This window comes from Miniopterus schreibersii, assembly GCF_964146895.1.
Source record: "Miniopterus schreibersii genome assembly, chromosome: 13".
Lineage (NCBI taxonomy): Eukaryota > Metazoa > Chordata > Mammalia > Chiroptera > Miniopteridae > Miniopterus > Miniopterus schreibersii.
The window spans coordinates 33,879,497-33,905,620 of record NC_138113.1 but is presented as its reverse complement, the minus strand read 5'-3'; the positions used below and the strand labels follow the sequence as shown (position 1 = coordinate 33,905,620).

General features: G+C 34.7%; 1 protein-coding gene across 8 annotated transcripts in view; it reads right to left on the bottom strand.

Annotated features, from left to right (window-relative positions):
• The window catches only part of EHBP1 (EH domain binding protein 1), a 279,331-nt gene that overhangs the window by 227,280 nt on the left and 25,927 nt on the right, over positions 1 to 26,124 (bottom strand). For all 8 annotated transcript variants that reach the window (XM_081157052.1, XM_081157055.1, XM_081157057.1 and 5 more), the window contains exons 3-5: positions 17,393 to 17,450; positions 9,312 to 9,407; positions 3,731 to 3,784 (exon numbers count right to left, since the gene is read on the bottom strand). In XM_081157052.1, the coding sequence (XP_081013178.1) occupies positions 3,731 to 3,784; positions 9,312 to 9,407; positions 17,393 to 17,450 (208 nt within the window). The remainder of the gene's footprint in view (positions 1 to 3,730; positions 3,785 to 9,311; positions 9,408 to 17,392; positions 17,451 to 26,124) is intronic.

Below are 26,124 nucleotides of genomic sequence, written 5' to 3'. Positions count from 1 at the left end.
AATAATAATCCTTACAGGATTTCTAACAGTTAATTAAGTTTAACTATAATCATTCACTTACTCTTTCAACAAATATGTATTGAGTACCTATTACACAAAAGGCATTATGTAAAAATAAAATAAAATTGTGGTATATATAGACATAAATGAAACAGAACTTTTCCCTTGTTAAATTTACTTATCCAAGGAAGGGGGGTCCTGTTAGCATCTCAGAAAATTGACCTAGATTTTCCACAGCAGATAAAAAGATTTAACAGCCAGATAAGAAAGAAAAAAACTATTCTCAGAATTCATCTATTCCTCTCACTATATAGGAGTTGGTCCAGGCAGAAAGAAATTAAGTTCCTGCCCAATCCTGGCCTATTTTCCAGGTAAGAATACACTACTTTTCTTTTTTTGTTTTGTTTTAGGTTCAATTATACAACCTCATCCTTTGAGCTTAGACAGGTAACAATTTGTAATAGTTATCCTATTTTGAAGTATGTAAATTACTATATTCTCTTTTAAGTTAATATTTTTTAAATGCTTTAGTTATTACGTGTATTCATGCTCTTTCCTGAGCATTAAGAATACAGCAATTTCACAATACTTCTGAAGTCTGGTAACTCTATACAATGTAAATAAATATGATAATGGATGTGTTTAATATTTACCTTTCTTTCTCTAACAACTCTTTAAAAAAATAAACATGGTGCTAGTAAAATAGGTCAAATCCCATAACTGCCTTTAAAAAAATACCTGCTATAAAACAGACATCATAGAAAATTCCATCTAATAAATGTTATTTTCTTGCAAGCATTATTAATTGCTGTCATCATTACTGATAGCTGAAAAACTGCCTCATCCCACATTCTGATTAATTTAGCTCTTCCATACCTAGATTCCCCTAAGTTTTAGCTACCTCTTAAAAGATGGGTATACTTTTTTTTATACCCATAGTCAAGAAATTAAGTTTCTGCTACAAAGGCTAATATCTTCCTTAAAATGAAAAGTGAGTTTATACCACAATTTAATTTTCCTTTTCTTAAAAAAAAAATTACACTATAGTTGACATACAATATTATGTTGAATACCATAAATGTTATTCAACATTTCATACTTTACAAAGTGATAATTAATATAAATCTAGTAACCACCTGCCATTGCACAAAGGTTATTAAGATACTGTTGATTCTATTCCCTATGCTGTACATTACAGGCCTCATGACTTATTTTAAAAGAATAAGTGTGTACTTCTTATTCCCCTTTACCTTTTTTGCCCACACAATTTAATTTTCTTTTTTTTTTAATCTGACATAGGAAATAAGTACTATAGAAACAAGGAGTAGGAGAAAAAGAACTGTTGTGATAAAAATTAGCTCAGAACAGGAAACTCACAATACTTATACTCCATTCCAGATTTAAAAATATAAAGAAAATATACATATTGATATGGATTTTTAAAGAAAGATATATATTAGGGAGGCATTAATTTATTCCAAAATGATACACTAGGTAATTATTTTAAATATTTTAAATATTTCATTCTTCATGAACTTGAAAACCAAAAATCTGATCTACAAAAAGGTAATTTTCAAAAAGTTTATAAAAATATTTCTATCAACTAAAAGTCACAAACCTAGAAAAGCCCCCCTGAGATCAGTTAGCAAAAAAACTTCATTTTATAGATGAAGAAACTGAGTCATAAAAAATAATCTACTGAAGGTCACCAGCTTTGAAGATACAAAATCAGGGTTTATACTCAATTCTAACACAATCAAAAGTTCATGTTTTCTTCTATGATATGGGAGAAAGAAAAATGTGTATTTTTTAAATAAGAATATGAGGCAGAGAGACAGGAGGTAGAAAATCTTTCAGCTATTAAAAAGCATAATGATGGCTGAAAATCTCCACAAGTCCAGTGTTTTATCCACTACATAACTCAGAGTAAGGTCTTCAAAATCACTGGATAGCTTGGTAAAATTTAACTCTAGTAATAGTTCAAGTAAAATGTTAGTTTTATAAAGTTTTATAAAGAATATGAATAACAGTTAAAAGTCATCTATATTATGTTTATTGGATTTTTATAACTCTAATTTATTAATAAACACTTGTAGGGAAGGAACGCTAACTTATTTTATTTTCCATTTTCCTTCTCTGGCCATTCCCTTACCTCAACAGTCACATTTTTGGCAACTTCAACTATTTGAGTAAGAAATACGCAAATGAGCAAAATAAGCTTCTGAGCTTAAATAAATATATTTTTCATTGACAGGATATCAAACATACTTTTTGACTTAAGAAACACATACTTCAAAAGGAAAAGGATAATTCAAAATATACCCATTTATCTCATGGTCCATTTAAAATCTGTTTCACTTTAAATTTTAATATTTCTCCACTGACCTTTAAAATATCTTTATAAAATATATAACACAATTTAATAAAAGAAGTTTTCCTAAAATTCTGTAGATTTGAAAGCCTTCTGCATTCAAATCTAATCTATATCATAAAGCTTTTTTTTTTTTTTTTACTTCAGCCCTTCAGTAGGTTTGTTAGTTCATGAAACTATTCAGAAATTTAGAACTGGTGTACTTCTCTACTCTAAGAGTCATTGTGCTGTAAACATACCTTTCTAAACAAATAGAAAGTAAATTTTTACATAGTTTTACCATTAATTACAACCCAAATTTAATTAGCTAATTCTTTAATACATCAAGTTAACAAACAGACTTCAGATGTACAACATAGCCATGAGCATTGAAAACTGAAAGAACATCCTTTGAGGAGAAACTCCGGATGTGAGAATGAAAGCTAGCTTTTGAAGGTGTAACTAATTTCAAGAAGTCATGTGTTAACCTTCAACATGACATTGGCTTTATATTCAACCACCAGAACTCTACTTGCTGTGTTTGGACCTGATCTCCCTCCTCATCTTCCCAGCTCTTTCAGACTAAAGATAGCCCAGTTACTGCTGGAAAAAGTGTAAGAATCCTTTTATCACTGAGATATAAAACAAAGATGCAATATGCTGACTTGGGAAGGAAATATATGCTAAAAAGTATATAAATCTGTTATAAATATATTTTAGAACCTTAATGGTGATCATAACAGTGATGATGACAATTGTAAAAACTAATATTCATTAAAATTAAGATTAAATTCTCACAACAATCACATTTATGGCTGAGATGTTAAGAAACTAACCATAATCACAGAGCTTGTAAGTGAAAGATCTAGGGCTTGAAATCAGGTCTATCTGACTGCAGGATCCACACTCTTAATTTACTATATTTTCATTGCCTATCCTCCCTAATCCCCATTCAAAAACATTACTGAACACCTACCATAACCACCTGCCAGTCACTTAAATTCTACGATATGTAAATTAAAGATGATTATTAAAGCACCAATCTAGAACCCCTTAACCCAAACGAAAAGTAAAGCATGTGCTTTTTTTAAAAAAAGATTTCAAAGGTCACTCATGATTTCATTCAACAAATGTTTAAATGAAAATTTGCTGTGTGTGAAGTACCATGCTAGATGTTGAACAGATAAAAAGAAACAAGACATGGTCTTTCCCTCAAGCCCCAAAAAGTAATATATGTAATTCAGTATTAAAGAGCATTTTTATTTTTAAATCACTATTTCATTTCACAAGGCAACATTACTCCTATTACCAAAATGCTAGTGTACCTTAGTAATGTATATAGTTAAAAACGTGAAAGGTGACAATTTGCCATTAGCTTACATTTTCGATGATAAATGTCCACTCCTTATCTTCAAATTCCTCTGCATGTGGATCCTATAATTAAAGCAAAATTATAAAGTTGATATACATTTATTTTTTTCTTCTTAACTGATTTTAGAGAGGGAGGAAGGGAGAGACAGAGAAAAAAATATCGATGTGAGAGAGATACACAGATTGGTTGCCTCCCTTGTACATGCCCCAACTGGGAATCAAGTCCACAACCTTCTGGTGCACAGGACAATGCTACAACCAACTGAGCCACACCGGCCAGGGCCGACATACATTTCTTTAATTACTAAATGCAGGCAGCCTTGCTTTTAGCTTTATCAACTTTTTCCTCTTATGAAACTTCCATAATTTCCCTAAATTTAAAGCATTATTTTATACTGAGAAATTCTCTATTTTATTTATATTGATACATACCATCTTCCAGCACTACACAGATGACAAGACAAAAAGGAACCCACTCAGAGACAGATAACTTAGCAAGTAAACTATTAAGAAGTACTTTATTTAGATATTAGATGCTTCTATAAAGCCCTGCCTTCATTTTCTTCTGAGCACAGATTATGTGAACATCTGGACTTTCAAAGCACTGCAAAGGACTTCATAATCTATATAAAATGGCAAATTGGTGTGGCTGTTGATACCACCCCATTCCCCCTTCACTCAATAATCTTGGAAATGCCTCAGAAACAGGAGAAAGGGTAATGGATCCTACAACCAAATACAACTAAAAAAAGAAAAAGGCACATTTTTGCAAGTATTTATTTGATAAATATTTATTAGCTACTTTTTTTTAAATATATCTTTATTGATTTCAGAGAGAGGAAAGGAGAGGGAGAGAGAGAGAGAAACATCAATGATGAGAGAGTCATTGATCGACTGCAGCCCGCAACCGGGACATGTGCCCTAACAGGGAATCGAACCCTGATAGCCTGGATCCTAGGTCAACGCTTAACCGCTGAGCCACACCTGGCCGGGCAATTAGCTACTTATTATATAAAGGAGTATAGAGGTGTTATATGGATTCAAACATAGTTGTCTTTGCTTTCAAAGACAGAAATACTAATCTAAATAAATATGTAACGAATGAAATACATGGTTTCACCAAATACCGGAAAACAACACATCACTTTTTACAGAAATGAACAGGGAAAGCTTTATGAGAGAGAAAGCATCTGGGCGAGGGGAGGTGGTACAGGACTTCTACAGATACTAAAATCAGTAAAGGCAAAAGGCAACAAAGTATAAGACATAAAAAAGAAAAGTAGTGGGGTCGCATCATGTGTGCAATTAAGTTATTCAAGTTCAATTCCATGTGTTAGAGGAGGGGGAGGGATGAGAGAATTGAGAGTGAGAGAATATTTAAATAGAGCAGGCTTTTGGCTCAACATTCCAATCTAAGAGTGAGTGAATGCACACCGATGGAGAATGGCCTCTGCTATTCCCCTACTGGGTCTCAGGTCCTAGGGAAGCATCTTATTCATGACTAATTCTACTTTAGACTATTATTAATCTTCTGTTTCTATTGCCACAGCCTTGATTGGGTCCTTACCACTCTGTGCCTAAATAAAAGCGACTACAGCATTCTCAGTCTCTGTCCTCCAATCAATCTTGTACACATTAATTCTCCCAAACCACAGTTCTAACCTTGTTAGTGCCAAACTCAAATTTCTTTAATGTCTCCTACATACCTATAGGATAAATTCAAAACTTCTTAGTTGTATTTCTTTATATGTGTTTTTGTTGTTGTTATTTTTACTGTAATAGCACAGTGGTGACTGATTCTAAGCTGTATTGAGGCAACTATTTCTATGAGTAAATTCACACAAATAGGATAAAAACCTTTCAAAAAGGAGTTTCTTTGGTGGTGTGGGGCAGGGCGAGGTAGTAGAAATGGTAAAAGGGAAAGGTAGAGAACTCTACTTGATACTTATTTCCCCAGACTGGCCCTGCCCATGAACTAGGTTTATGAACAGAGAATACTATAAATAAAGCTTGAAAAAGCTTTTCCATGAGGAATTTAGGGTACAAACTGTGCTACTTTAGACACCAAGTAATAAAGTGTGTCATAATGCTGAGGAGAGAGACATTTTACCACCCACCCTACCTGCCCTTCCCCCTCATTTTGTTGAGGAATGCAGCCCAGCTGCAGCACAGCTAGTACAATTAATAATAACAACAACAACAACACAAAATACTTAGAGTACACATTCTGCCTCAGTTATTGTGCTGTTTTAATCATCATAGAAACTTATGAATAGGTACTATTTTTATTCCCATTTAACAGAACACAAAGCTGAGCCCTAAAAGATGTACTGTCCCACAGTGAAAAACTAATAGGTATTAAAACTATGTTATGGTTCCGGGTCTGCCTTACTTTTAGGCACATTGCTGGTTCAGTTTTACCACCATGTCCACAGGACCTTGAAAAGTACCAGCCACACAGTAGACTCTCAAGCATATTTAATGAATGAATTAATAAATATATATCTTACAAATTAACAGATATTGAATAGTGCCTTACATATTACATGCTCATTCTCAAAGCAGATGAAACATTATTTTTAAACACCAATGATGTGTTACCCCTAAAAGAATAATTTCAATGGGACCAAGGGACACATCTGATAGGGCAAAGAGAGTAAAAACAAATAAGAGAGCAAACAGTAATGTTCATTTTCAGGACACTTCAAACTGGGTCTCTACACAAGTAACTATATTATTGACTAGACAAAAATATTTGTAATGAAGATTGCGTTTAGCTTGAATCAATTAATTCTTTGTATCTTACTCTCTACCCTCTAGAGCAGCAATTTTCAACCCGTGTGCTACAAGAATTTTTCAAACATGCAATACCTGACTATTTAGGCAGGGGCACTGGCCTCTTTTCCCTTAGATTATCAAGTTTAAAAAAAATTACAACAATCAACGCAACCATAGCCATCCAGTGTGAATGAATCAAAATTATACCGATTTTTTTGTCAGATCTGCAAAAAATATATTTCTTGGTGTGCCACAGAATTTTAGTATTTAGTTTGTGTGTGCCATGAGATGAAAAAGGTTGAAAATCTCTCCGCTAGATTCTCCTTTACTACCACTGCAGTAAAGAGAAAAGATGAAAATGACTTAAACAGCCCTTTTCTTTCTCAAAATCCTAAGACTTTTATTCATTTACTAGAAACACATATTTTCAATCTAATTCAAATTTCAAAAACAAGCATGCATGCAGGCTAAAGAAATTAACTTCAGTTAAATCATAGAAAAAATAAAACACTGATAACTTCTTTAAAATGCACCTTGTCTATGAGCACACCTCTGTGAATACTATACTTTGGACAAAAAGGATTTAAAGTAGTGTTTTTTCTATTTGCAAACTTCAAGATTAAGTGAACTGTGAGACTTTATTAAAGTAAAATTTTGAAAAGGGAAAAATAAGAAAGTTTTCCACTTGAATATTTTCAATGATGTTCAAATAACAAGATCCAAAAATTATCATGAAAAACTGAAAAGTTGTTTTGTTTTGCTTTACTTTTCTGTATTATAATTCTGCTGGGATGGAAAAGTCAGGAAGATAAAAACGGTTGATTGAAAATATTCTCTAAATATTTTAAATGGTTACAAGGTTGTTTTAGCACAAATGATACAGCAAATGGGGGAAGAAGGGGCATTTGTTTTTGTTTTTTTCTACACACCATAACACTCAAAGTCATAAAAGTTCAGTGATAAAGATATGCTGAACATTCTCATCAGTACTTCAAAACAACACTTATCTCCTAATCCTCCCAAGTGACATATTTCAACAGCCACTTTCAACTCAGAATCACTCAGTACATATCCTTTCCCCAAACACATGGCTGTCAGCTATTTATCAGCTCTATTCTAACCCCTGTTTTCTCTATCAACCTTCTTTTTAGAAAAAGTTGTATAACTATGTCTATTCATTTGCTTTACCAATATAAACAACAAACTAAATCAAAGCTTTCAAGAGATTACTTAAAAGTCTTCCTCAAGAATGTGAAAAATCTTGTTGTAGCCTATATTCATAGTCGTTTTTATTGCAGAATAGGCAGTACAACGCAGAATAAAGAATAGGGCTAAATCACAGTGTGACTGGGCAAGTTACCTTCTTTTCTAGTCTCAGCTGCCTTGGCAGTACAATAGAAATAATCATAGAACCTTAGGGTTGCTGTGAGAATGAAATGAAATACTCTAAAATTCTCAGTTAACGTCTAAGCTTACTGTATCATTCCAGCAGGAAAAATATGGATAGAGGGATTTAATAACAGGCTTTTAGGACAGCTGGCTGAAAGACAATAGGATGGTTCTAGTCCTCCCGGAAAAAAGGAACAGTAGCTACTGTCTCACCCCTTATTTCTCCCTAGGCAAACCAATCATGGTGTATATATGACAAACATAATCAAGTAATGTTATAATGCCAATAATAGTAATATCAAAACTATAAAATATACATAAAGTGTTAAGAAAACAGAACATTTAAGAGTAGTATTCCATTCATGGGTTAGTACATTAACATTCAACATATTGTTTTGTTCTATTGATCTCTGCAGTAGTTCCTGAATAAGTGAAATAATATAATGGATCATAAAATCAAAAGCAACCTTGTTACACAGCGATTTCACACTCTAAGCCATATAACAATGCTCTACTTAAATTTAATGTCCTGGAATATTTAGTGGATTTTCCTAAGCCACAAGCTTTATGTTACTAAATTATGCTTAATAAAATGGCCTTCTTCTTCCTTTCCTTCTACAATAATTTCAATACAATGGGAATGATTGAAAGAAGAAATAAAGCATTTGTTTTCTAATTTCAACATTTTCAAAGAGGCTAAAACTGAGACATAGTAGTCTCAACCTTTTATTTTTAATTTTTTTGGAGTAGGTAAGGAGTTGGTTAGGAAAGTAAATATTTTAGTGTTTAATCACCATATGTGTGAGAAATACATTATAATGTTTCAAGAAATATGGAACACTTTCAAGAAAAAAAGTACATAAAACAGACTGGTAGGTATATATACACCTACATTTTTAGATTTATACTTTGAATTTACAACTAGATTTTTGTTTTTAAGCTATAGTATTTATAAAATATTAATAGCAATAAAATATTTATCAAATATCAATTTAAAACTTATCTTCTAATACTAACATCACTAAAATATTTATCAAATGCTCATTTAAAAACATATCTTGTTATTGGTCAAACAAGGCTAACAAAATGAGGCTCAAAACTAAGAATTCCACAAACCTCAACTTTCCATAGGAAAAGAACTTTAAAGTTTCCCATGGATAGAACATAGGAAGTAGTAAAAGAAGTATTCCAACTGATCTTAATTATAACAAGTTCAAAAGGACTACCAAATTATTCTGACTTTATAGACCATGAAATATCCTGATGTTCTTGCATTGTTAATAAACTTCTATATCCCTAAAAATAATGCATATTAAGGTACCAGGTTGGACCCAAATGTATAGAACAATGAATAGTGAAATATTCTGTCGTTTAGAACCACGATTATATAGTAAATTCTTTAACTTATAAAAATGAAACTTACCTTAAAAAGTGTCACAGTGATTTCAATGTTTTCAGGAACAGGCCACACTACAACACCACGGTATGGATTTTTTATTCCAGGTTGCCAGCTATGAGCCTACCAAAATAAAAAAAATGGCTTCAATGTGAAGTACAGGAAATGTAATGTTAATAATTTACAAAAATATATTGACCCTCCATAACTATCATTAGATCTGTATGTAGTCTCCCTGAAATAAAAATAACTGGTCAAATAAAACTTTTCAAGCATTAAACTTGGGTCATGACAGCTCTATCACATGACAGCTACCGATGACATCTATAAACAAACCTTCACCCTATCTCCCACCCACACCCAAAAGAAGATGCAAAATTGAAGGGTTTCATATTTTCAAAAGCTACTACTCGTGATTGGATAAAATTTTATTAGGAGACATATTTAAAAGCTACTTTTGTATTCATAGAACTTAAAGGCAAATTCATTCATCAAAGGGAAAAAGTAACTGCATGCTTTGCATTTAAATTAATTTCCCATTAGACTGTCAATGCTTATTTGGGACAATTAAAAAAAAGAACGCAGTTTTTGCAGTTAATATTTCTAGTGCTTGTACTTTTAAAGATTTTTTTCCGTTGGAAATCTTGGTTATCAAGGTTCCCCCTAAGGGAACCTCCCTCCCCCAAATTTGGGCATTATCACTATAGTTCTTTATTGGTGGTGGCATTTCCAGCCAAAACTGATGGAAGATTAGCTATGCCAAGACGTCTCAGTTAAGTTCTTCATCTCTATGGGATCCATGGACATGCCATGAATGTGATAATAAAAGCTAGCAGTTTATAGAGTACTTTCTATATGTCAATCCATGTTTAACTTACTTATGTTTAACTCATTTAATCTGCCTAAGAACCCTAAGAGGTAGCAACCATTCATTCATTCACTCACTCAGTTGATACTATCTGCCAAGTACTGTCTAGGCACTGGAGTAGGAAAAAGAACAATCTGCCTTAGTAGAGTTTACAATATAGTAGGAAGAGAGAGACAGACAAAATAATTAAGTAAAATATATAGTATGTTAGGTGGAGGTAAGTGCTATGGAGAAAAATAAAAGTAAGGAGGAAGGATGAAGTGGGGCAAGAGAACGTAACAATTTTCAATAGGGTAGTCAGAGAAAGTGTCATTGAAAAGATAATAGTTAAGAGAAGGTGTTAAGAAGGTGAAAGACTCAGATATGTAAATATATGAGAAGAGCTTTCCAAGGAGATGGTACAGTGACTGGAAAGGTGCCCTGGAAAGCTGCTGAGGCAGTTAGATCACAAGGAGGCCAATTGTGGCTGGAGCAGAGTCATCAAAGAGAAGAGCAGTAGGAGACAAGGTCAGAAAAATAATGGAGGTCCAATCATATAAGGATCTGGGAGGCCACTGCAAAGATTTTGGCTTGTAATTTGAAGGAGAAAGGAAGCCACTCGAGGGTTTTAAAGAGAGATATGATTATCTAAATTATTTTTAACAGATTCACTCCAGCTAATGTATCAAGAAAAGGCTCCATACATAAGAAAGGATACAGCGAGACCAAATAAGAAACTACTGCAATAATCCAGAGGAGAGCTGAGAGTGACTTGGCTTGAGGTGGTAGAAAGATGGTACAAAATGGCTGGATCAAGAAAATATTTTTATATTTTCAAAACAGAATCAATAAAGATTTGCTGTCTGATTGTATGAGAAAAAGGAAGTAGACAAGGCTATTTTAAGGCTTTTGCCCTTGAGCAAGTAGAAGAAAGGAATGGCCATTAAGAGATAGGCAAGACTGCAGGAGGAGCAGATGCCTAGGAGATATTCAAGTTCAGATGTTCAAATAGGCAACTACATATACAGTCTTGAGTTATAAATTTGGGAATCATTAGCATACAGGTGATATCTAAACCTTAAGAGTAGATGTGATACCAAGGGAGTGAGTACAAATAAAGAATATAAAGGCTCAAGCACTGAACCTTGGAGTGCATTAACAGGTCAAGGAAATGAGAAGGAATCCAAAAAGGAGGGTCAAAGCAGAAGGAAAACCAGAGGAGTGCTGGTATCCTGAAAGTCTAGTGAAGAAAATGTTTCAAGAGAATGGAGCAATCACCCGTGCCAAATGTTAGTGATAGGCCGAATAGGATGAGGCCTGAAAAACAATCACTGGACTTAACAAAGCAGAAGCTATTACTGACTTCACAAGATCAATTTCAGTAGAGTGATGAAGGCAAAAGCCTGGGTTCAAGAAAGATTAGGAGGAAAGAAACTGAAAATAGAAAGTACACTCAATTCTTCTGAGGTGTTTTGCTGAAAGAGAAGAGAGAGAAACTGGTTGGTGCTAGTGCGAGAAATGCTGTCAGAGAAAATTTTTTTAATTAGAGAAAAATATTTTTATGCTGATGGGAAATATCCATTTAAGAAGCAAAGTTTGCCCGGCCGGGCATGGCTCAGTGGTTGAGCGTCGACCTAGGATCCAGGCGATGGGGTTCGATTCCCGGTCAGGGCACATGCCCGGGTTGCGGGCTTGATCAATGACTCTCTCGTAGTTGAAGTTTCTATCTCTCTCTCTCCTTTTCTCTCTCTGAAATCAATAGAGATATATTTTTTAAAAAAAGGAAATTTTAATGATGCAGAAGAGAAATAATTGCTAGAATAATATTCTTAACAGTATAAAAGGAGACAGATTGACCTTTGCTGGGAGCACAGACCATTCTAGCCACAGCAGGATAAAGGTTAATGTATATGAGTGCAGATACATGTAAGGGAGCAAATTTAGCAGAAGAGGAAACCAAGGCACAGACTTGCCCAAGATCACAAAGCAAATATATGGCAGAAGTTGGATCTGAACCCAGGAAATGGAACTGAGAAGAGATCAAGATCATGGAAACTTAGGCCCATGCAAATCTTATCAGATCTTATTAGTTAAAATATTACCAGAAGATATAGGCTTACAAGCATTCTTCCCCCGCCCCAACTCATAAATTGTCAATATTTCTTCCCCTGTTCTCTCTCCATTGCCTCCAATGACAAAACTTCAAGTGAGGAAAGGGAAGTAGAGACTCACCACCACATTAGCACACCATAGCCAAAGGTAAAAAACTGAGTTTTGTTGATTAAAAAACATCACCAGAAATTCCTCTATTCATTCCCCTGTCTATTTCCATGCCTGTTGACAGTCTTAGAACAAAAACTCCACAAAGTAAACAATCTCCATTTTGAAAAGTAAATTCATGTCTACCTTAGATAATCCTTAATCAAAACTCCACTCTACATACTTAATTCTGAAGACCTGATAACGTTAATTATCAGGTACTGTGAAGGCAGACCAGGCTATTTCTCTGGTCTCTTCAAACTTTCCATAATTATATTTTCATATAATTATATTTTCATTTTCATGGCCTCCACATACAATTGAAATATATGAGAATAATAACAACTTTTCTTATCCACAGAAGAAAAGAGTCTTTAAAAAGTTCTTTATGAAAAAAATGACCATAAAAGAATTTTAGACCCAAATATATCCTTAGGAAATCTACTCCAAGTCCACATAAGGAAACTGAAGCAATCATAAAGTAAGGGGCTTGCTTGAACCCATACTAGTAATCAGTAGAAGAACCAGGCTCCATGATTTCCAAGTCAGACTTCTTCATCCAGACACCATCTTGCCTAGCTCTATCCCTCATTAATACAGTAAAGAAAATAGTCTTCTATCCTTAAGGTCTTCACACTTATATGAATGACACAGATCAAAAATGGGGAAAGCAGTGAATGTGGAAACCACCTAACAACTGGGCATTTAAGAGATGGTGGTTTCAGATAATTTCCTCAGGTCTCCTAATGCTGGTCCTCTAAAAGACCTCCTTTAATCCTCAGTCTTGAATCAGGGAATGTAATTCAAATGCTGAACAAACGAAAATACAACCTGCTTAACAAACTAAAAATCTCTCTCTCTTTTATTTATCTAATTATTATATATTAGACAAAAAACAGGACCAGTAAATTTTATTAGAGAGGAATCAGGGATGTACATAGTGGCAAACATGAAAAAAAATGGCATTCCTATTTTCAAAGAGCTTACTACAACCTCTACCTCAAATAGAATTCAAAAATCTCAAGCTAGAACAAGAATGGAAAAAAGTCTAATACAGGTAACTAAAACTAGCTATGGTAATAAACATCTAATTGTGCAAATCCACAGGGACAGCAAGTTAAGTTCTTGAGAACTTGATATAGAAAAAGTACATCACATTGGCAAACAACAGCACTTTAATAACCCAGATCAGTTTTCATTCAGGGTAACAGAAAGGATTTCCCTACAAAATTAGTCACAAAAACACAAGTACAGCTATTTAGCTCCTCAGTATAGTAACAAAAGGCAAGTTAATCATTTGCCAGTATCCTAGTATAGATATAGGTTGAAATTATCCAGTTGTCCTACACAATTTTTTTCACTTTTTAATCATATCACAGGTCCTTTGGCATTTGCCAAAGCAGACCTAGGAAAAAAGGCAAAATTTCTCAATTTGGAGTACTGGCTCTATAAAATGCCTTATTTTCCAATTATTTCATGCCATACTTTAAAAGACTGGTACCTTGTATAGAATTAAACACAGAGCAAGCACTCGTTTATTTCTGATTCCTACAAAACTCAAAATATTTCATTGAAAATTTATAGTTGTCAAATAGTTGTTTAGTTGATAATTTTCAATTTATAAAACTGCATATACCCAAAAGTTTAGGATGTCACATATAAAGTTATCTTAGAGCTGCCAACATCACAACTAAAAGGCAAAGATCTGCAAACAGTAGCCTCCCCTCTTGATATCGAAGTGCATTGTAAAGGCTGTAGCAGAACCAGAGGGCAAGAAAGTAAAGGTGGTAATGCCATCAAAAAGCTAGTGAGGACGTTTAGAGTTCTGGTTTCCCTTTGGAATTCTCCTATCTCTTTATGAGTTTAAATTTATAGTTCAAACACTGGATTTAAGGCAAAGACATAATTTTTCTGATCTAACATAATTGCCTTGTTTCCTACTACCACCTATTGTACTGAAAAATAATTTATTTAAGCATATACAAATGAAATGCAGCCTGATAATCTTTATTATAAATGCCATGACTGCACAATCAGTGTGGCTCAGTTGGTTGAGCTTTGTTCCATTCACCAGGAGGGCACTGGTTAGCTTTCCAGTCAGGGCACATGTCTGGGTTGCAGGATGGATTCCCAGAAGGGGGATGGGAGGGACAGCTGATCAATGTTTCTCTCATCGATGCTTCTGTCTTTCTCTCCCTCTCCCTTCCTCCCTCTGAAATCAATAAAAACATATTTTTTTAAAATGTTTTAAAATTGGCTGGGCATGGCTCAGTGGTTGAGCATCAGCCTAGGATCTAGGAGATCGTGGTTTGATTCCCAGTCAGGGCACATGCCCAGGTTTCGGCTTGATCCCCAGCAGGGGGTATGCAGGAGGCAGTTGATCAATGACTCTCATCATTCATGTTTCCAACTCTCTCTCCCTCTCCCTTCCTCTCTCTGAAATCAATAAAGATATATTTTAAAAAATTAAATTAAAAAATAAAAATGTTTTAAATTAAAAATAAAAATGCCATGACTTAACAAGAGGAGGGGAAGCTACATACTATGTTAAGTAGCCATAATTATTTTCTCAATAAAAAATGATTCAGCAATGAGCTCTCTGTATATTTAGCTATAAAAATAGACATATACCCACAGAAAGTGATCAATAAACTGAGAACTAAACTTTAAATCAAATAATGCAATGTGCCTTAATGGTTTACTGTCTAATCTGATAGTTATCTGGGTGTCAGTTATAAATTTCAATCCACCAAAAAAAAAATAGCAAATACACTCAGAATCAGGAAAGATAAATAGTAAGCTATACAGATGATAAAAAAAATTGTTAACTGTGTAGCTCAAACTCTTTCCAAAAACATATTTAAAATTAAAAACTAGAATATTTTCTGGCTATTGGTTGCAGAGATCTGTTTTCCACTAAGTGATTTCAGTAGGACTTAGCAACAAATAATGTATATTTTAAAAGAAAAATGTTAGAAAACAGAAGAATCTTTCAGAAAAAAACAATGATTCTACTCTCTGTATTTAATATAACTGATAGCTAATTTTTTTAAAAAATAGCTAGAAACAAGAATTGTTACATACACACACACACACAAACATGCTATGCATATGCTGTAATAAACTCACCACATTGTGGGGTCTCATAATGCTTCTAAAATATACAGAAGAGATTTAAAATATTAAAAGTATCACAACTGTCCTCTCTAGTCTCCCCGGACCCTGTGGCCCCTGCCCCTTTCCTACACTGTGGTGGTTTCATATTTGCTAAGACAAATTTGCTCATTAAACACTTTGTTGTATTTAAAAAAACAAAAACAAAAGTATCACAACTGGAAAATTGTTCAACAAGAAATAATTCCTTCTACAAAATATTGCATTCTAAGAAAAATCAACCTGCAGCCTCATTTTTGCATTTCATGTTTGCATTTCACCATATGGATTCAATTAATATTTGATACAATATAAAAAAATCTGGACCTAAAATAAAAATTACTTCACTGACTTTAAAAATGCAACTAAATAAAAAGTGTATTTAACCTCAAACATGGGTATTCTGAATTGAGCTATAATCTTAAGTAGTTCATTATGTTTCATAATTTTCTTAAGAAAATAACTGGTATCTAATTATTAAAAGGGGGGATCATTTTCTGTTGATAGCTAAATACATTTAGAGACTATTTCTAATGTTTATAGTTGTAGTCATATTCATCTATTATACCTAGTGGATGATCTTATATTATTCCTTTCCACAAAGCTTAAGACTCAAACAGCAAAATTGACCGAAGACCTTAAGATTATTTTCAGAACCCGTATGTACATGGATAAGGAAATATTCCAGGTCTAAAATATAATGCCCCAAAACTATAAATGTATGGTTTGAAGAAGATGCCATTCATGTTATGAAGCAACTGAGTATTTCCTATAATGCTGGTGGGATTACATTTAAAAGTAAAAAATGTACCTACCCTATTACCCAGTGATTCCAGAAATTCCTAGGTATCTGCCCCCAAAAATGAAAATATTTGTCCCCCAAAATACTCCTACAGTAGTAATATTCATAGCAGTTGCAGCCACAATAGTAAATATTTACAATATTCACTGGAAATGAAGCAAATGTCATCAACAAGGACAGTATAAATAATTAAATCACAGCATATTTACATAATGGAAATCTTCCCAGCAATTTAAAAAAAATACCAATGTACAAAATAGCATGCATAAACCTCAAAAACATACTGATGAAAATGGTATGTATCCTGATAGGAATGGTAACTACAAAAGTATATATTAATCAAAATTCACTAAATCATATAATTAACATCTGTACATTACACCATAAGTAAATTTTAGCTCAATAAAAATAAAATTTGAAAAGATGCCCTTAAAAATTTTTAATTCTGAAATTTATTTTCTTTTCTTTACATAGACCTACTTGTGGAAAATCAACATCCAATAAACATGCTTATATCTATTGTGTGCTTATAAAAATATACTCAAATTTACTTACCTAAAGAATAGAATTTTTAAAATATCTGTATAATTGCTATTGAACATTTTAAAATTCTATTCTACTCTCCACAAAGCTATCAGTACAAAAATCTTAAAGCCTTTGAAAAAAACCAAATTCTTCTCTTCTGCAACTCAGCAATGGACTCAGATGACTCATCATTCCTTAAGTGTGCCCTAACTTCATCCTTTTGGAATCTGAATAAGTTACTCTTAGGTAAAATTTTGTGGTACCTATTTAATTCATGATACCCTAGTACAGGGAAGTTAACTCAGGGCTACCAAATCCAATATCAAAGCTCAGATATCTGGCTCCCATTTAAATAACTGTATTATCAAGATTACAGGGCTCGTTAATCATTTTAATAGACTAGAAATAACCCAAAATATCTAATAATACTTTAAGGTATTCAACAATAGGGCCAGAGAGGCTTAATAATTTGACTTAAAACTGAATTCAATATTTGGGTAAAAGACAGAGAAGCATACTAACCTTAGAAGACTTCCTTCGACTTCTTCTTGTCCAAACTACCACCAGTTTATCTGGTTGCCTGCCAAAGAAGAAAAAGATTAAATGTAATTTATCTTAAATCAAATTAACGTGAAATTTGGTTCTAGTACATTTGTTTTTTTAATTTTAATATTTTTATTGATTTTTAGAAAGCGAGAAGGGAGAGGGAGAGAAACATTGACGTGAGAGCAGAACATCGACTGGCTACCTCCTGCACACCTCCTACTCCTGATGAGCCTGCGACCAGACACATACCCTGACCCAGAAATGAACTAGCAACCTTTCGGTGCACAGGACGACGCCCAACCAACTAAGCCACACCAGCCAGGGCAAGTTCTAGTACATTTAAAGGATAAAAATGTCATTTGCTTTAGATGACATAAAAGCCATTACTCTTCCAATAAACCTTATTCAAATAAATTACTCAATACAGATGGTAAATACAGTTGTGATCTAATTTAAATGACTAATATTTCAGCCACTCTTTTTTCTAAAAATACTTTAGAAATTAACTCATTGGAACAAACCATGTAAAGTAAAATACTTAGAACTGGTGACCATTATAAAAAGAAAAGCACACATGTATTTTCTTCAAAACTTAATACTATACTTCTAACACATTACCCCTTTAATTTGGAGAAAATAAGCACAAAAATGGCATTACCAAGATAATTTAAATCTCTGACTTACACTACTTTGACATAACTATACCTTATGAACAATACTATGATTTTCAACATTTTTATAATCAATCAACTCAATTATCTTCATAAGAACAATATAGTATTGAAAATAGGCACAATCCATACTATCATTCCTATTTTATGAGCTTAAACAACTGGCAAAGTTAAGTAACAAATCAAAAGCTCTGGCAGAACCAAGACTGAAATATAGATCTTCTAATTCTCAGACCTCTCTTTATCTTTTGATAACATAAAGCAAAAAACAAACAACAAAAACCCCTTACATTTTCAGCTAATACAACTTTAGTGCTCAGGGAAAACATCAAGACTACGATTATCAGTTATTTTCCTTAAATTTGTATTTTAAAAAGTCTTGGGCTGTTGAGCACCGACCTATGATCCAGGTGATCGAAGTTCAATTGCCGGTCAGGGCACATGTTCACGTTGAGGGCTTGATCCCCAGTGGGGGACGCACAGGAGGCAGCTAGTCAGTGACTCTCATCATTGACGTTTCTCTCTCTCTCTCTCTCCCCCTCTCCCTTCCTCTCTCTAAAATCAATGAAGACATTAAAAAAAAAAAAAAAAATCTTGGATAAAAGCTTTTTAACCAAGAAATGAAATGATAGACTCATTAGGTGACCTTCACCACTTTCCGTATCTCCTTCATTTTACCCGAGAAGCCCTCACTATCAGCAGTTACTTCTCCTAGTTCATTTAATTAAATATGCACATATATATAAAAGGCCACCAGCCATAAACTCCTTACCCAGTGATTCACCAATACACCTGTCCAAAGAGAGAGTTTTACAATGAAAAATATTATGGAGGAACTGACCCAGAATGTAGCACAGAAATAAAGTGATAAAAATACTGCGGACTACGGAGACCTAACAGAAATTCTAGAAGTTTAGAACAGTGGGAGGCAGAGGAAATACTGAAGAGGTAAGGCTAAAAATGTTACAGACTTGAAGAAAGGTTGGAATCCTCAGATAGAAAATAAATATTATCAAATAAATAAAATTTTAAAAAATAAATATTTCTACGTAACTTTCATTCAAACTACAGGACGGCAAGAATAAAAAGAAAAGTTATAAAAGAAAAGACAAATAACCAACAAAGGTATAATTACACTGACAGCAACTTCTCATTAGCAACAACAGAGCCCAAAAGACAATAAAGCTAATGACCTTCAAGTTGCTAAGGGAAAATTGCAGCAACCCTCTTGTTTTAAACTAGTTAAATTACCACTTAAGAAATGGTTTTAGACATACAAAGACTAAAAGTTTACAATGTATAGAGATCTTAGCTAAGTAACAAGGAGTAGGATACAAGCAGCAACATAGCCCAGCCAGCGTGGCTCAGCAGTTGAGCATCAACCTATGATCCAGGAGATTACAATTCGGATCCCATTCAGAGCACATGCCCAGGTTGCAGGCTTGATCCCCAGTGGGGGGCATGCAGGAGGAACTGATCAATGACTCTCATCAATGATGTTTCTCTCTCTCCCTCTCCCTTCCTCTCTCTGAAATCAATAAAGATATATTTTTAAAAAAATAAAAAAGAAGCAACATAAATATGGTAAAATGTTAATGCTTGCTCATTTTAGGTGGTCAGACCTGAAGAAAAGCTAGATCAAAAAAGGGAAGAAAATTACAATAATGAAACTATTTGGCTAAGGAGCCATCTAAACAAACACACAACATTTCTGATAGTAACCAACACGATATAAATAGAAAAATGGTGGTTCTCCACCTAAGACTAAGCTTAGTTTCTGACCAGTGTAGAAAATTACAATAATGAAACTATTTGGCTAAGGAGCCATCTAAACAAACACACAACATTTCTGATAGTAACCAACACGATATAAATAGAAAAATGGTGGTTCTCCACCTAAGACTAAGCTTAGTTTCTGACCAGTGTCAACAACAACTGTAAACTAAAACCAGTAGCCTGCTTTGGTGAGTCTTCTCAGAGTGAGATGTTGGGAGCAACAGCCAGATGCAGAAGTGCTAAATTACAGGTGAAATAAAAGAAAGTTTCTATGAAACATCAGTGTTAATCTAAGAATCCATACCAAAGGAGAAACAAACAAAACCTGAAAATGAAAAACAAAGCCTTGTTCAACACACAGAAAAGTAGAATAGGACAAATGGGTGAAGAAAAGAAGCAATATGGCACAGGTGGGCTGGAAAAATGTATTATCAATGCTGGCAACTTAATAGGAGAGGAACGAGCAGCCCACAAGTGTAAGCTACCCTGTTTGAAGCACTGGCTGCTTACTGGAACATTTTACCTAGATCACCACACTAACCTTTTCACTATGTTCTCATCTCCAGCCCAACATCACCTCTTCATTGTATTTCTATGGTAGGTACTTCTTTAGAAACGCTACAAAACCTTACAACTTTTCCGTATTATATTAAACTGTGCTCTTACACTGAAGGTACTACGCAAGCTGGCACTTGCAGTTTGAATTTGACAGATTTATCTGACCTAAGCAGTACTGAATTTTATTTTACTTTGAATTTAAACTTTACAAAACAGCTCCTTATAAATGCCTTTAAAGAAGGTCCATGCTGTCTGTATTACCAGAACCTCCAAGAACTACCAACTGCTTCACACCCGACCAGCTTCACTTTTTAAGATGATCTATCTAGACGCTGTATGCATTTAACCCTGTGACACCTGGCATGCAAGATAACATCCACATTCCTACATGTGGTTTATAATTATGGCACTTCACCACCAAGTGCCATAATGGCTCATAGACAACCTATAACGTGCAAATGGCTCATAGACAACCTGCTTTCCAACCAATCACTGAACACTTACTCATCCAATTTCTTCACATCTTTGCATGATATAACCTTTGTTTAACTTCCTCTTTTCTCCCCTTTTCTACCTGATAAACTCTAATTATTCATCACTTCTTCTGTGAAACCTTAGCCATTTCTCATTTTGTTCCCACTCCTTCCATATCCCAAACCTCAGGATGAGTTAACTAACTTCTGTATTCCCAGTAATACCTGAGACACACCTATTTTAATATTCTATATGCCCCGTACAAATTTTTTGTTATTATTTCTCTATCTTCCACTAGACTGTACTCCTTTATCAACCATACCTTACTTATATTTGTATTCCCAGCAACTAGGAAGCTGGTACAGCCCTGGCTGGTGTGGCTCAGCTGGTTTAGCATCATCCCATGCACACTGAGAGGTCGCTGGTTCGATTTCTGATCAAGGGCACATGCCCAGGTTGTGGGCTCGATCCCCAGTAGGGGGTGTGCAGGAGGCAGCTGATCAATGACTCTCTCATCATTGATGTTTCTCTCTCTCCCTCTCCCTTCCTCTCTCTCTAAAATCAATAAAAACGTATTTTCTAAAAAAAGAATCTGGTATAGATTGAGGCCCAATGACCACCTACTACTGAATGAACCTTAAATTTCATCCAGGAATTCCCAGTGAGTTAATTATAATTGATGAGGTCGAACTAAAGCCAGTACCTATACAATACATCCTCTCTGCAGCTTATTTGAGCTTTGCAGGGATTCTCATTTTGACTGTACATTGGAACCTCCTACTCCTAGGAAGCTTTAAAAATACTGATGCTTAGATTCCACCCCCAGAGAATCTGATTTAATTGGTACAGTGTGCAGATTTTAACAAATTCCACAGGTGATTCTAATGTGAAGTAAAAGTTGAGAATCACTGTTTTATAGGAAGTGGTAAGCAATCCCCACACCTTCTGACTTTGAAACACCAGTGAAGCATTAGTTGTGGTAACAGTGAGGGTGTCTCCCCTTCACAACATTGTTCTAGTCCCACCTGCACTACTGCCTCACAGAACCTCCTTCCCCTCAACTCAATCTGATCTCAGTACTTCAGAATAGGGAAGCCTTTTACAGTAAAAAGTCAAGAAGGTTAGTCTCCTAACCTATATGCCTAAAGTTCCAAGAATGTAAATAGAACATAAGTTACTTATTTGGGTATGCCTCCAGAGACAGCTAAACTTTTTTGTGACTCTAAGTGGTGCCCCATTTTTTAAAATGTTTTTACTAGAAATCAATCCACATTTACATTATCAGGGACACGGCAGAATGTTCTAAAGCAAAAGAACTGCACTGTGAGTTACTGTTCTCAATAGAAGAGTAGCAATAACCATATAATTAGCTGACCACAATTAATATTTTAAGCATCTGTGATGTACTAGAAAAGAACCATTAAATATTTACCTATGTGCTTCCAAGAGGCCAGGAACAGAACAACTGTGAGAGTTTTATCCAACTACCAAAGAACCAATAATTATACAACTTCCTTTCTATCAAAAAAGTCAAGATAACTTGATAGAGTCCAGGTTTCAGAGAGAATTCAACAATCACACATTTAACAATTCTATCCAATTACCTAAATTAAGTAACGAGGTAGCCCTACACATAATACATACACAGGAACATAAACATAGTATATACATATATGTTTATATAGAGATATTTACATATATAAACATTTTCTTTACATACACATAAAACATACACACAGATACACTTCCTGTGAAACGGATCTAAAGGACTCCAGAGGAAAATTCGAAGCCCTTTGGGGGCCTTCTTCAGGAAAGGAAACTTTCCACTTAAAACTAAAAATTTCACACCTTCTATCCTATCCTCAAAGTCCTTAAAAAAGAAAACTTGAATCTGAAAATGTCAAGACACCTCAAATTACGGTCCTAATGTTGAACTCTGGAGAGTAGGAAGGGGGAAAGGAAAAGGAGTGGAAAAAGGAAAAGATACGTGAGTTTCAATGAATCAGATTGGAAAGCAGCAATCTGTATCTTTCTTCAGTCTGTAGCTAAATGTTATGCTCTCCTCTTTGTCATTAGTAAGCTACTGTGTATCAAGGTAAGTTTAAAGAAAAAACTTTTCTGGTTTACTCTTTTCCACCTTCAAGTGTGTCACATATGTGAGGTGAGACTCAAAGAAACATGAGAAAAAAAATCCAAAACTGTCAAGTGAAAACCAGTTTCATTACTTTCCGGAATCATAACAAACACTCAACAAATATTTTATTAAATGCCTGTAATATTCCTGGCACTGTGCTGAGTAATGAAGATAGAAAGATGAAAGAAGACAATCTAGTAGGGAGACAAACAATTAAACCAACTACCCCAGTCGAGGCACAACCTTGGAGTACACGGAGAAGACAAGAAGATTTCATACAGCGAAGGATCTATTTTCATACAATGAAGGATCTATTTTTATATCTTAGGAAATATGCATGCACACTGACCAAAAAACAAACAAAAAACCTGCCCAATTGCTGACATTACTTCATTTGGAACTGCCAAAGGGAGAAAAACGAAACAAAACTATAATTTATAACACTTGAAATATAAAGTCCAACAAAAGATGAGTGACTAATTACAGTATATCTATCTAATAGAAAATTATAGAGCCATCAAAAATATCTTCTAAGAACATTTACAAGCATGGGACAATGCTTGGGATATGATGTTAAGCTCATTTATACCAATCTTAATTTTTTTTCTATACTGCATAATAAAAAGTATACTAACTGTGGCTACTACTATGAAGTAAAATTACATGTCATTTTAAGAATATACTTTTCTGCCCAGCTGGTGTGGCTCAGTGGGTTGAGTGTAGTCCCATGCACCAAGAGGTCACCAGTTTGATTCTGGGTCAGGGCACATGCCCGGGCTGTGGACTCAAACCCCAGTAGGTGGCAGCCAGGAGGCATCGGATCGATGTTTCTCTCTCCCTCTCCCTTCCTTTCTCTATAAAATCAATAAAAACATATCTGTTTTTAAAAAGGTACTATGCAGACTGGTGCAACCACTATGAAAAACAGTATGGAGGTTCCTCAAAAAATTAGAAATGGAGCTGCCTTTTGACCCAGTGATCCCACTTCTAGGAATATATCCTAAAAATCCTGAAACACTAATCAGAAAGAATATATGCACCCCTATGTTCATAGCAGTGCAATTTACAATAGCCAAGATCTGGAAACAGCCCAAGGGCCCATCAGTAGATGAGTGGATAAAAAAGCTGCAGGACATATACACCATGGAATACTACGCAGCAGTAAAGAAGGAGGATCTCGTACACCTTGGGACAGTATGGATGGACCTGGAGAATATTATACTAAGTGAAATAAGCCAGGCAGAGAGAGACAAACATCACATGATCTTACTTATATGTGGAATCTAAAGAACTTAATAAACTGATGAACAGAAAGATTCAATGACAGGAAAGCATGGATCAGACTGATGAATCTACGAGGGATGGAGGAGGGCAGGTGAGTGGAGGGGGAGAGATTAACCAAAGAATTTATATGCATATATGCACAACCCAAGGACATGGACAATGGTGTGGAGGGGGACTGGGGAGGGGGATGGGACAGGGTGGAATGGCTTATTGGGGAGAAAAAGAACATCTGTGATTTTTTTTTAAAACATATCTTTATTACTTTCAGAGAGAGGAAAGGAGGGGGAGAGAGAGAGATAGAAACATCAATGATGAGAGAGTCATTGACCGGCTGCCTAGCCCGCAAACCGGGCATGTGCCCTGACCGGAAATCGAACCCCGATCGCCTGGATCCTAGGTCGATGCTCAACCGCTGAGCGACCCCTGGCTGGGCCATCTGTGATATTTTAAACAAAAATAAACAAAAAGTAAAAATTTAAAAAAATTAAAAATTAAAAATAAATAAAAAGGTAATAAAAGAAAATTTTTTTAAAAAGAATATACTTTTCTGTATTTTCTTCAACTAATTTATATTACTTTATACTGGTGAGTTATTTAAATGTGCTGTGGAGGAAGTTAAAGTAAAACAATATGTTTAAGTTTGGAATTAAGTATAGAGTTAAATAATTTTTAAAATTTTGCTGAATTTAAAGAACTCTCAGACAGCTGAATTAGTTTCCTAAAACAATAGAAGTGTAGAGGGTATGTTTTTTGTCTTAAGTTAATATAAATGCTCCCCAAAGTCTGTGCAGGCCCTAGGTGAAATTTTGAAATAGGCCCCACTTGACTTGGACATCCTTCCCTCCTTTACTTGCAGCTCCTCCAATTCCAGGGCCATTCTTCCCTGGGTATGCAAAGTCAACATGGTGTTCCATTATAGCCCACACAATACCAACAGACAAACGTTCTTCAGAACACTCATTCTTTTCTACATCAATTAAAATTCCTCTTTCCACAGGGTACCTTAGAAGGTTATGAAAAGGAAAGAAATCTGGGCAAGTCATTTGTATTTATTTAGGAGACTTTGTAAAAGAAGACACTTCCAAGATGACATAGTACTAGTGTGGAGGTTAGGAAACTTGTTTTTCCTAGTTCTGGTACTAAGTGACTAGGGATGTATCTCCATTTCTCTGAGCCTATCCCATAATTTATCAAATGAAGAGATTGCACTAAAACCTCAGCTAGTTCTAAAGCACTATGGTTCAATTACTGTAAGATTAAATGATTCTAATTGGTTAAATATTTGGTGGTTTAAAATGAAACGAGAGATTCAGGAATAGGTAAAGAATTGGTGGCAGGGAATCACTCGCCTCCTATCTTCTGACAATCTAGAGTTAGCTAATATTACCAACTTTGAACAGTATTATGAAGGAAGAAGTAATAATTTTTTAGCAGAGAACTAAACTGACCACCAAAGATTCATGACCCCTGTCAAAGCATAACGTTAATCCTGGGAGGCACAGCAAGACGTCCTTCATTCCCACCCCACCCAACCACCACCACCATGTATGCACTGAGATAGAGCCACATGATACTTCTCACCACTGGAATGTGAGAGGTGATTTGTGTCGCTTCTGGAGTAAAACGGATAATAAAGGAGTATGCCTTCTACACAGCAGTTGAATGGAGATGATTCTAGAATGCAGAGGGCAGAGTCATAATGCAAAAATGTGTCTAGGTCCCCGAATGACCACATGGAAGGACAGTCAACCTGGAACACCCTTTCTAGACTGAGAAGTGAGGAAGAAATAAGCTTTGATTAGGTTAAGCCA